General features: G+C 42.1%; 1 protein-coding gene across 1 annotated transcript in view; it reads right to left on the bottom strand.

Annotated features, from left to right (window-relative positions):
• The window catches only part of WDR64 (WD repeat domain 64), a 68,635-nt gene that overhangs the window by 33,030 nt on the left and 22,050 nt on the right, over positions 1 to 13,555 (bottom strand). Inside the window, 1 exon segment of the mRNA XM_061365762.1 lies at positions 2,798 to 2,945. Within this exon segment, the coding sequence (XP_061221746.1) occupies positions 2,798 to 2,945 (148 nt within the window).

Raw genomic sequence — 13,555 nt, 5'->3', positions numbered from 1 at the left:
ATTTGTGTTTGTGGGAAATCTCAACATAAGATTTGGAACATGTTGCTATGATTAAGAACAAATAGATCACATTGATATTTCAGATCTAATAAATTCACTTAACTGAACAGACGGAGAAAAAGACATGGCCGTGGATTACAACTATATTTGCAACGATGCACGCTTGGCTTTAAGTTCTTCAAAACCTGGAAGACCAGGAACAGATCTGTTTCCAGGAATATTATATTCTCAAGTAAATTCAGCAGCACAGAATTATGACAGTCCCTGCCTTGGCTCCCCCTCTTTCTCAGTGTCACTACAGTGTAAATACTAAATCATACGACTAAAGGGCATAAGAAATTATTTCCAAATCTATGGCTCTGCCTAATTTGTAGTTATTATGTTATAAACCCAAGAAAGTAAGCTTAACTTTCATGATAAGAGAATTTGAAACACACATTATTTTTAACAGCTGCCTAACATCAGTTTAGTAATGATTTGTTCCATCAAGAAATCCTTAAAGTATTGGAACAAACAAAGTATTCACATGCAGAACTATTTTGAGGAATCTTTGTTTTCTTAAATTGAGCAATCATTTGAATTCAAATTCCAAAACAGTTTCTTAATTCTTTCTTGATCTTTTTTCAGTTAAACGTCATAGAAGGTTTCTTCAATGTTTTCCAGAAAGCTGCATTGCACCCTGGCCAAAGTGCCCCAGTGTAAAGAAAGAATCTGCTCAAAATAGTTTAGATGAATTTCAAGTTTGGCTTGTATTGGATGCCTTCAATATTGTCTTTAATCTAGCATCTATTTATAAGTAATTTATTGGTTCTGAAAATCTCTTGCACTTCAGAAATAAAGACAACCCTTCTTTGATTTCAGGTCTACACGATCATGCTCTTCACAGAGAAAATACAATTTTGGGGATGTCAGAAAAAATATTAATTTAATCTTCCTAAGCTTTTCCCTAACTCTGCTATTCTGTCAAACAGCTCATGAAAAATCTGTTAACTATAAGGAGATTTTGTTACCCTTGGTTACAGTGCTTCTGTGAGACCATTGATATCTGTCTGATGTATTTTCAGCAAAGATACATGGACTCTCCTTGTTTTATTTCAGGAGCCTCCTATATCACAGTCAATGAAAGACGAAAACAAAGTAGAGAAAACTATTTTGATTTTTCTTATGCTAGCCCGACTGGAAAGCAAATTGGTCTTTGTCACAATAAAGTCATTGCCACTTTATTTGTAAAGTCCCTTAGGCTTCTCTATGAGGGATCCCTTCTTTTTTGATACAGTTTTCAACTGTGACCACAAGAGTTACCTGACTTCTGAAAGTCTAGGAATTTATCTCTATTTCTTTATATTTCTGAGAAGTGTGATTTCTATTTATAACTTACAGAGCTGCTTACAGAGCTTGAAGACACTTAGCTTTTAATTAAAATACTTTCACATATTCATTTTCATGTACAAGTGATCTTACTGATGTCATGGCACAACTTAGCTACATTTAGTTAAGATCAGGTATCCACATACTTGGAGACTTATAAAATAGATTTTGCTGCCCTTGGAATCATCACATTGAATTACAAAAAGGCCCAGAAGGGACCTCAAGAAGTCTTCTGGTCCTTTACTTCCCCAGGGCCTTCATTCTTAGTTGCTTTTCTATAAATATCTTCATGTACATTCATTTCCCTAAGTCATGTCTTATGTCTTATTCCATTTTTCCTACATGCATAGCTCACAGGCTATCTTCAAAACCCTCCTTAATTTGGCAGTAATGTATGGCTGTAGCAAATGTACAGTTACCTACAGAATAGACAGGTATAAATTTACAGGAGGAAGGGGGAATGGGTATGGCTCCAGGATTATGTGATGATGGGAGATTTCTCATGACTTATTTTCAGCTCGTAGTACTTTTAGAAGGGTGTGGATTATTCTAAGAATAGGATTAAAGACATGAAAAGGTGGTATTTACAGGTACCTCAGTGAGCAGTGGTAAGCAGTTATGGCAGAAGAGCGGCACAGACAGAATAGCTCAGTAATATTTCCATCCATTTCCAGCAAATCTTGCAATATCTGGTTGAAGTTTTATTACTGATTTTAAAAGGAGGAATTCAAGTTCGATATAAGGAGGAAGTTCCTTACTGTGAGGGTGGTGAGGCACTGGAATGGGTTGCCTTAAGAAGTGGTAAATGCTCCATTCCTGGCAGTGTTCAAGGCCAGGTCGGACAGAGCCTTGGGCAACATGGTCTAGTGTGATGCATCCCTGCCCATGGCAGGAGGGTTGGAACCAGAGGATCTTAAGGTCCTTTCCAACCCAAACCATTCTATGATTATACTAATATTCCTATTCATGGGCAATATTTTGGATCAGTAAACCTTGTAAAAGGTGCTGTTCAAAAAGGGTCAATAGTTGAACATGATGTATAGAGTCACCACTGTAAGAAAAACTCAATCTATGGATTTAGTAGGCTAACAGGCAGACAGAGTAAATGAAGCTGTAGGAAGCTTTTGCAGGCGATCACTACTGAATACACCATTCAGGTACAGGTTACGTAATAATTTCAGCAGTTGCCAAAGTAATATGGAAATTAGGGTTAATATCTACTGTTGTAAGTATTCTTTTATCACATCCAGAAAGAAAGTATGTCAAACAGTTCCATTCTAGTCTTTCTTCTTGATACAAAATTTTGGAAATTCTAAGCTAAATAAAAGAACAGATGAGATTAGGGCTATATGCCATCAAAAGTACTTACTCTAAACCAAATTTTTACTTTCATTTATAGGATTGATTTCCATGAAGTTAAGTGTTTTACCCTTGCAGAGGAAAGGGTGATCACATGTTGATCTTTTTCATTTGTCTCAATTTCCACAACACTATGTAGGTGCCCTGATAGCTTCCCTGAAGGCTTACTATTAACAGCAGGATGCCACAAACGAAGATATTTCGTCAGCTGATTGGAGCTAGCCCAGCTAGAGCCGCAGCCGGCACGCTACAGCGACCGCGTGGTTCTACCGAGATTAGGAAAATCGGAGGGAATAGCGCAGAGGCATCGCGATTCCCGACATTTCCCGACGTTTCCTGATTCCCGAAGTCCCAGCAGGCCTTGCGAGAGAGTGGCTGACGTGGCGGGGGGCGTTCCCATGGTGACAGCGACCACCCCCTGCCCCTTGACTTGAAAGAGCCTTTGAGAGGGCAGTGACACGTCGCTGCGCACCAGGTGCAGGGAAGAACAGGTAGGTCGTTTTGCTGACCAGTATGGTCGTCTCCAGAAAGAGAGCTAACAGTAGGAGGACTGTAGCAACCCAGACAGAGACCCCGACCCTAACTGTGGCTTTTCAGGTCTCTGGATGCAGGGAGTGTCAGAGCCTGCTACTGCCGGGGGAGGGAGGACAGCATTCCACCTGTGTGAGGTGTGAGCAGGTAGAAGATCTGCTTAGCTTGGTGGCTAAACTTAAGGAGGAGGTTGAGACGCTGAGGAGCATCAGGGAGTGTGAAAGGGAGATTGACTGGTGGAGTAACTCCCTGGCTGGCCAGTTGGAACGGCTCCAGGGAGATACCCCCCAAAAGGGGATGGACCCCCTGCCCTCTCAGACAGAGGGGGGTGGCCCGAGACAGCCCCTGTCATGTAGCTGTCGCCCAGAGGTAGGGGACCAAAAAGATGATGAGGGATGGAAGCGAGTTCCGGTTCGGCGTCGTGGGCAGCCCTCCTCCCTTCCTGCCCCGCTTCCCCAGGTGACCCTCCGTAATAGGTTTGAGGCTCTGGATCTGGAAGGAGAGGTAGGTGAGGATGTGGTGCAAGGCCCGCCTACAAGGCCACACAGGAAAAAGCGGTCGACTTCGCACTTCAAGACTGCCTCTGATAGGAAAGAAAGAAGGGTCATTGTAGTAGGTGATTCCATTCTGAAAGGAACAGAGGGCCCGATATGCAGAGTTGGCCCTCATCATAGGGAAGTGTGTAGTCTGCCTGGAGCCCGGATCAGGGATATCACCAGGGCGCTCCCCAGCCTGGTGCACCCGACAGACTACTACCCGCTGCTGGTCTTCCAGACGGGTGAGGGGGAAGCTGCTTCCTGCAGTCTGAGGGGGATGAAGAAAGACTACAGGGCCTTGGGGCGGATGGTGAAAGACTCTGGGGCTCAGGTGATCTTCTCCTCACTCCTTCCATCTTCCATTGATGATGTGGGATGGAATGGGAAAATTCAGTCCATAAACGATTGGCTTCGAGGCTGGTGCTGCAGGCAGGGCTTTGGATTTTTTTATAACGGCTGGTTTTATAGGGCACCAGTCTGGACAATGGCATGTGGGAAAGGTTTATCTCACAGAGGCAAAAGGATGCTGGGGCACAAATTAGCACGGCTCATTTGGAGAGCTTTAAACTAGATTTGAAGGGGGATGGGGTTGTAGCTGGGCTTGCCTCAGTGGGACAGCGCTCCGGAATTGATGAAGACTGGGAGGCCTCCTATAATCCTAGGGTGAAATCGGTGTGCTCAGCTCGCTCCCTGAAATGTCTGTACACCAATGCGCGCAGCATGGGAAATAAGCAGGAGGAGCTAGAAACCTGTGTTAAGTCAGGAGATTATGACCTGGTGGCAATTACAGAGACGTGGTGGGACAGCTCACATGACTGGAATATAGTCATGGAGGGCTATGTTCTTTTCAGGAAAGACAGGCCAGCCAGGCGGGGTGGTGGGGTTGCTCTTTATGTGCGAGAGCAGCTACAGTGCGTTGAGTTCTGTCCGGGGACAGATGATGAGCGAGTTGAGAGTCTGTGGATGAGAATTAAGGGTCAGGCTGGCAGGGGCGATACTGTTGTGGGGGTCTGTTACAGGCCACCGGATCAGGGTGAGGAAGTTGACGAGGCCTTCTACAGGCAGCTGAGAGCGGCCTCACAGTCACAGGCCGTGGTCGTTGTGGGGGATTTTAACTTCCCTGATGTTTGCTGGAAGGACTACTGGGCAACCCAGTCGCAGTCCAGGAGGTTCCTCCAGTGTATGGATGATAACTTCCTCATGCAAATGGTGGATGAGCCAACCAGGAGAGGTGCGCTGCTGGATCTCATCCTCACTAACAAGGAGGGTCTGGTTGAAGGAGTGAAGGTTGAGGGCTGCCTTGGTTGCAGCGACCATGAGATGGTAGAATTCAGGACCTTCTGTGGTAGGGCCAGTAGAATAGCTAAGTAGAATTGCAACCCTGGACTTTAGCAGGGCAAACTTTGGCCTCTTCAAGCAATGGGCTAGGCTGCTTGAAGGTAAAGGGGCCCAAGATAGTTGGTTGACGTTCAAGGACTGCTTTTTCCGAGCTCAAGATCGGAGCATCCCGACACGTAGGAGGTCAAGGAAGAGGGTCAGGAGACCTGCGTGGCTAAATAGGGAATTGCTCGGTATGCTCAAGTGGAAGAGGAGAGTTTACAGGTCATGGAAGGAAGGGCTGGCCACTTGGGAGGAATATAAGGCTGCTGCTAGAGGATGTAGGAAAGCAGCTAGGATGACTAAGGCCTCCTTGGAATTAAAGCTGGTGAGAAGGGTCAAGGAAAACAGAAAGAGCTTTTTCAAATACATGGCAGATAAAACTAACACCAGAGGCAATGTAGGCCCGCTGATGAATGGGACGGGTGCCCTGGTGATAGAAGATACAAGAGATGGCAGAGTTACTGAATGCCTTCTTTGTATCTGTCTACTCTGCCGGAGGCAGTCCTGAAGAGCCCTGTACCGCTGAGACCTCAGATGAAGACAGGTCAATGGAGCAGTCTGCCTTAGTCGATGAGGAATGGGTTAGAGACCAGTTGAGCAATCTGGACATCCATAAATCCATGGGTCCAGATGGGATGCACCCGCGGGTGCTGAGGGAACTGGCAGAGGTCATTGCTAGACCGCTCTCCATCATCTTTACCAAGTCTTGGGAAACAGGAGAGGTGCCTGAGGACTGGAGGAAAGCAAATGTCACTCCCGTCTTCAAAAAGGGCAAGAAGGAGGACCCGGGTAACTATAGACCGGTTAGCCTCACCTCCATTCCTGGGAAAGTGATGGAACACCTTATCCTTGGTGCCATCTTAAGGCATATCAAGGATAAGAGGGTTATGAGGGGCAGTCAACATGCCTTCACCAAGGGGAAGTCATGCTTGACCAATCTTGTAGCCTTTTATGAGGAAATAACACGGTGGATGGATGATGGCAGAGCGGTGGATGTGGACTACCTCGACTTCAGCAAAGCGTTTGACACAGTCTCCCACAGCATCCTTGCAGCTAAATTGAGGAAGTGTGGTCTGGATGATTGGGTTGTGAGGTGGACTGTGAACTGGCTGAAGGAGAGAAGCCAGAGAGTTGTAGTCTATGGGGCGGAGTCTAGTTGGAGGCCTGTATCTAGTGGAGTGCCTCAAGGGTCAGTACTGGGACCAGTATTATTTAATATATTCATCAATGATTTAGATGAGGGAATTGAGTGTACTATCAGCAAGTTTGCTGATGACACTAAGCTGGGAGGGGTGGCCAACATGCCAGAAGGCTGTGCTGCCATTCAGCAAGACCTGGACAGGCTGGAGAGTTGGGCGGGGAATAACTTGATGAAATATAACAAGGGAAAGTGTAGAGTCGTGCATCTGGGCAGGAACAACCCCAGGTTCCAGTATAGGTTGGGGAACGACCTGTTAGAGAGCAGTGTAGGGGAGAGGGACCTGGGGGTCCTAGTGGACTACAGGGTGACCATGAGCTGACACTGTGCCCTTGTGGCCAAGAAGGCCAATGGCATCCTGGGGTGTATTAGAAGGGGGGTGGTTAGTAGGTCGAGAGAGGTCCTCCTTCCCCTCTACTCAGCCCTGGTGAGACCTCATCTGGAATATTGTGTCCAGTTCTGGGCCCCTCAGTTTAAGAAGGACAGGGACCTGCTGGAGAGAGTCCAGCGCAGGGCAACTGAGATGATTAAGGGAGTGGAGCATCTCCCTTATGAGGAAAGACTGAGGGAGCTGGGTCTCTATAGTTTGGAGGAGACTGAGGGGTGACCTTATTAGTGTATATAAATATATAAAGGGGGAGTGTCACGAGGATGGAGCCAGGCTCTTCTCAGTGGCAAACAATGATAGGACAAGGGGCAATGGGTACAAACTGGAACACAAGAGGTTCCACTTAAACTTGAGAAGAAACTTCTTCTCAGTGAGGGTGACAGAACACTGGAACAGGCTGCCCAGGGAGGTTGTGGAGTCTCCTTCTCTGGAGACATTCAAAACCCGCCTGGACATGTTCCTGTGTAACCTTATCTAGGTGTTCCTGCTCCGGCAGGGGGATTGGACTAGATGATCTTTTGAGGTCCCTTCCAATCTCTAACATACTGTGATACTGCGATATTTGTCATTACCTGAAAGGAAAAAAAAAAAAAGACTGAGTAGTCACTGGTATTACAAATAAGCTTTGTAATGGAGAGCTGTGTTGTTAAGTCTTTTGCTTCCATCACGTAGGCAATTCCCACATAAGGATGTGAATTCTCCATTCTAAGGGCTGGATTCCAGCTTATGTTTTCATTGCTTATCCCCAAACTTGTATGAAAAACACATAACTGACTTGTGTTTCAAAGTTTTTTTCATTTTGCCAGAGGAATGTCAGAGGCACAGGGTATGACTACAAGTGCTAGTCTCATAGAAGCAAAATACTTTATTAGAAATAAAACTGTGACTATGATTTTTTCCTTCAATGATCTAACTTAGAAGAAACATCAAAACACTTTTTGTGTCCACTTAGCCAGGAAAGGAAGGGACAACCACCTCTATGGAAGAGGGTGGGCATGCAGAACAGAGTGGGGAGCTGGCATGAAAGCTGAGGACGGGTACAAAACAATAGCCTCTGATGACTGATTTTGTGTCTTGGCAATCAGGTCTTTCATATTTATTTGTGTGTTCAAACATTAAATTTACCTACATTATAGAGAATAATCCTTGATTGCACTGTAAATGAATCTTTCTGTACTGGTTTTGTAATAATTTCCATAAATATTTAAAAACACAAAGATGTATTAGTAAACTCCTGAGTTTATATACTGATCTAAACACAACTGTACCTTGTGCAATGGAATAATTCACATTTCTCACAGGAGTTTCAAGAGAACATGAGCACAGTTGTAGTTTGACATTAATTAATTTATATTTCAATTTCAAATCCTGGCAAATATTGCAATTAAATGAATTACATGCAATTAGTTGAACACTTTAACACACAATAAATGAAACAGCCATCTTTTTATCCGTTTCAGTTTGAGTTTTAGTTTTTTCTTGGTTTGAAGTGCAGAAAACAAAAACCACATAGACTAGGAAGTCCATGGTCCAAGAGAACATTCACTCAACCTGAACACTATGACGCTAGCTCAGTTTCATTAAAAGAGAGAAAAGCTCTTGCAGTCTTCTCTCCAGGGATCTTCCTTAAGCTTGTTCAATCTACTGCCATTGGTCAGTCCCTCCCTCCATCTCTCACGCCAGAAATTTGTTACTTTTCTTCTTACTACAGCAATATTCAATTCATTTAGAAGCACCCCATCTCCCTTGTCCTCCATTAAAAATTATTGTCCTCTCACTTAAATTGGTTCCACTGTTTATGTAGCTTCACTCTAAATGAGAGAGTTTCCCTGGAGAAATGATCTATTCTCAAAATAGCTACAACAGAAAGTAATTTTGGTATATGCTGGCTCATTTCACAAGCGTGACTGAGAATCCAACCATGCAAACAGCTGCACTGGCATAATGGAGGGATAATTTCTGCACAGGAAAGAGGAGCCATGGATAAGTGAGCCATGGGTAAGCTGACCAGCAGTAACTTCAGTGGGAATCAGTTTCTTTTCAGGGCAACTTTCAGACAGAACTAGTCTACATTAGCTGTCTGTGCAGTAAGCATTACAGGAGGTAACTTAAAAGGCTATAACTGCACTAGTGAAGTCCTTTTGGATGGGGAGCCACAGAACATGATGGGCTCCTGCTCACTTCCTCATATGCTGTGTTAGGCTTTCATAGACATGTCCTGCAAGTTAGCAGAACCTGTGTGATCCAGTTAGTACACATTACTGAGAAACAAGGCCACGGAAGTAAAACTCAGCTTGCAAACCTTCTATGGGGTCAACAGGAGAGCACAAAAAATGGTAGACAGAAGCCTCCAGTGAGATTGATGAGTTACAATGTCAGAGGGAACAAACACTGCTTCAGACAATATGCCCTTTAGCAGCCCCAAATGAAAACTGTCATGTCTTAAAACTGTGGTGAACTAGGAAGGAGCTGTTGACAGTATCTGACCAACTCAGCTACCTACCTGATGCACTCTGAGGAACAGTATCTCTTGTAGTCTTCCTAATTGCTCTGTTCTTTATATTCCTGAGATGACAGCAGATGAATGAAAGGGGGATACTGCCCTTTAACCGAGGCACATAATTTCTTTTAAGGATAGAATCACTAGTACATGTTATTCACTTATATTAATAGGAATAACAAGCAAGATCAGGAAAGAAAACATTTTCCTACATTAATAATGCTGTTTGCTTCTCATGTTATATAGTGGACCAGTTTTAGACCCCTTTACTGATGTGGATTTGGTTTTAGTAGATGTGTTCTCTCCCCTTTTTCTGGACTAATGCCAGATTGGCCTGAACATTTGCTGCCTCACTGCTTCACTGGAACATTTGCTGGAACATTTATTCTGTCTGTGCTCCAAATATGCCTCCAGGAGTCAGAATCCTGTCACAGAAGACATGGGTACTAACCAAACTCAAAAAAAGCTTGAAGAAGATGAATTATCTTTCTACATATCTGTTAGCAGATATTTAAGATTCTGTGAAATCAATGATTTAAATCATAATGGGTTCAGTTCCGTGTTCTCTCATCCCACCTAAATAATTATGAAAATATATAGGGTCTGTTGTTTTTTTTTTTTTTTGTTGGTTGGTTGTTTTGGGGGGTTGTTTGGTTTTTTTTAGGCTTGGTTGTATTTTGTTATGGATTTGTTTGGTTTTGGTATTCTTTTTGTGTGTGTAAGGCTTTTGTTGGTTTGTTTCTTTCTTATTTGTTTGCTGGTGTTTTGTTTTTTTTTAAACTCAGATTCTCTGACCACAGCTCTATTCTAACTGGATGTTATGGATTCCAGTACCTACTTTGAACATGTGATGCTTTGTCAAATCATTTTCCTTGCTTACACTGTTCTGCTGAGATGTCTGTGTCTCAATGGTGTTGAAGCCCCCTTGAGAACAATAGCATTTTTGAATGACAAATGCTAGCCCTAGCTTAGCAACCTCTGATAAAATCGAAATGAAAAATATGACTCTTGTTTTCTTTCTATACTGCTTTTCTCACACAGACATACCCCTTATTCTTTAAAACAGCTTGTCATACCTTCAAGCCCGACTTCAAAATAATCTTGGGTTATAATATTTACAAAACCTCATCAGAACAGTTAGATAACTGGTAAATTAACACAAGTTCATCCGTTTATCATATTGACCAATGTCTCTTTCTGCAGTCATATATTCTTAAATTTAGAATGCATCACAGAAAAGAGTCTGCAATGCTTCTGAGGGCTCATACTAGTCCTGGAATGTGATTTCTGTAACTAGGATTCTTGAGAAATTCCTGAAAATGTCAATCCCAATGTACAGTGCTAGTGAAAGAAAGATACGTTACGAGTTACTTCACTTGTGCCAGGAATACACAAAGGATTCTAAGCAAGTACAGAGGACTTCCTTGTATCAGTCTTAAGCTGCTACTGCTATATTTAGAAATTACTAATTGTTTTTCTTCTACTTTGTTGTTCACAGGAGAACCATACCTGGATTTGAGGAACTAATAGTGTTAGAAGTTGCTGTGTCATATCATTTAAAACTGATCACCTCCAGCTTTTATATGTACACATAATTTGGTTTTAACTGTAGCTGTTCCCTGAGCTGATAAGACATGATTGGAATTGAAATGGATACAGAATAAGAAGAAAACAAGATCACTTTACCCTTCAACACAATATTAATGCAAAATGCTACACAGAAAAGTTACTCTAAATTACTGTGGGCTGCGTATTTTAGGCCACTATCAGGCTTTTAACACATTACTGGATGAAGTCTAGCTTTTAGCATAAAAAGTGAACGCTGTAGCAAGTTTGGTTTTACCTTTCTTATTCATTATTATAAATGTCAAATATCAGGAAGAAAAAATTAGGTTGAGTCACAGAACTGACAAACTCATTAATTTATTCAAATACATCTAAATAAATGATGAAAGAGTAAGGGTTTTAAAACATGACTTTTGTAATAGTCACTTCACATTGTAATAATACATTGTAGTGTTTTGAGTACTATTTGCGGTATGAATACTTGGCTAAATAACACCAGTTTGGGGGTTAGTAAAATGGTTAGCAGATTTATCTCCACTGAATACTTTAGAAGCTGGCCTGCAATCAAAGGTTGGATTTTTTTCTTTTAATTGATGGATGTGACATATGAACATAGCTTCTGCAAATGCTTGCATATGTCACCAGGAAATCTGTATATTATGATACCTGAATTATTCACCTGCTTTGGTCGTTGATTTTTTTAACTGGATCATCAACACATGTTTCTCAGCTAGACAACAGATACGGAGATGCAGAAACACAGTGTGCTCTAGTCAGACTGTTGCACCATCATGAGCAGTGTATTTTATTAATATAGCACTGAACTCTAAAGCTCAGCTTTTAGTAGATGGATCTCTCAAGCACTGTAACATTATTCTTAATTCTGGGTGCAGCTTCATAGTAGCCCTTGGTTGATCTAAACTTTGCAGTGAAATTTGAAAGAGATGATCCTTTCCTGTCTGTCTTTGGCCATGCATTCCCACTGTCTCCTGTGATTCTTAATAATTTAGCTCAGGAATAATTTAATTTTGTGCTTAAAGGAAGCAACAGAGCTAAGCTCTGGGAATAATGGTGAGAGGCAGGAGAATGCCATTTAATATCAAAGTGAAGGTCAATGAATGAACAAGCAATACAGGATTCCAACTCAAGGATATGTAAATGTTATGGTCCAGAAATAGACTGAAATATTGTTACAAGTAAGTACAATTCTTATACTTCTTCAAAATCTTCATTACAGAGTCCTTGAACACCATATTATTAAGCTTTTGTCATGTTACTCGTGCTTTCTGTACTTTGTGTAGTGAAAGTCAAGACAAATTAAAATGCAGTATTGAGAAAGCTCATCTGCTTCTACAATATACTGATTAGGTAGCTGTTTAGATGGGACAGGAGGTCCTGCATTTCAAGTCTAGCCTCCAGCCTCTATACTTTCAAAAATCTTAAGCTGATGAGGGTATTTCTTTCTGCAACTGCTGCTATTCAGAAAACACTTCTCAAATATGTCTGCTCTAATTTGTGGTCTAATATTTATCCTCCATATATTTTTAAATATAACAGTGATATTCCTTGTTAATTACTATTTTGCTAGGTTACAAAAAATGCACTCTTCAGTCTCTGTGTGATAGGTTTTCCCCAACCTTTTTCACATTCAACTGATCTTTTTCAGACATGGCTCATATCAACCGTACAGTGAATTCCAGTAAAACGTGAGGTTTTACTAGTGAGATTCAGAGAAGTTAATGCTTTGTTACCTGTAGGACAGATACTTCAACTAACACAAGTATTGATGCATGACTGCCCTATTCCTGTACTCTGCCATAAGCTTTTTTTGCTGGTTACTGTCAATGAGGGGATAGTGGGTTAGGCTGATCTTTGGTCTGGCATACCATAGCTAGTCTTATGAAGGAAGTTTATGCAGATTTTCCTCTTCCTCTGCTATTTCTGTAAGAATTTTCAGTGTGTAACAAACTTTTATTAGTTCTTGTGTAATTGACCTGTACTATTCAGAAACTTCATGCTGGTTTTATTACTACAGTAAAATCCTCCAGTTTTACCTTTAGGAAATGCTAACCACATTCTGTTTTATAAGGTCTGATTGCTTAACACAGGAAAGGATGGCCAAAAAGTAATAGGAAAGGATGGGAGCCCTGCTAATAATGCAAGGAATAATGTGTATAACCTGGACAAGACAACTACTGTGACTTGGAAAGATGCCTTATAGTTCAACATATTGTTTCTCCTGTTTTATTATATGAGAAGATAATGCTGTGTAGAAACCACATAGCCACCATCCAATATCTGAAGGGGATCTACAAGGATGCTGGAGAGTGACTCTTCATCAGGGATTGTAGTGGTAGGACAAAGGGTAATAAGTTAAAACTTAAACAGGGGAAGCTCAAGCTAGATATAAGAAAGTTCTTTACTGTGAGGGTGGAGAAGCACTGGAACAGGTTGTCCAAAGAAGTAGTAAATGCTCCATCCCTGGCAGTGTTCAAGGCCAGGCTGGACAGAGCCTTGGATGACATGGTCTAGGGTGAGGCATCCCTGCCCATGGCAGGGGGGTTGGAACTAGATGATCTTAAGGTCCTTTCCAACCCAAGCCATTCTATGATTCTATGCTACTTGATTCCAAACCAGACTGGGGCCATGATAGATTACTGTCAGGAAGTATATCTTTTCAGAGTAAGACTCCCAGCAATTAAAAGCAAGACATCTATTTCCTAGGATTT

The sequence above is a fragment of the Neopsephotus bourkii genome, unplaced genomic scaffold, assembly GCF_033783945.1.
Source record: "Neopsephotus bourkii isolate Nb327-2 ecotype Australia unplaced genomic scaffold, CSIRO-AGI_Nbou_v1 NB_1292, whole genome shotgun sequence".
Lineage (NCBI taxonomy): Eukaryota > Metazoa > Chordata > Aves > Psittaciformes > Psittacidae > Neopsephotus > Neopsephotus bourkii.
Note: the sequence above shows the minus strand (reverse complement) of the source record. Positions and strands in the feature narration are given on the sequence as shown.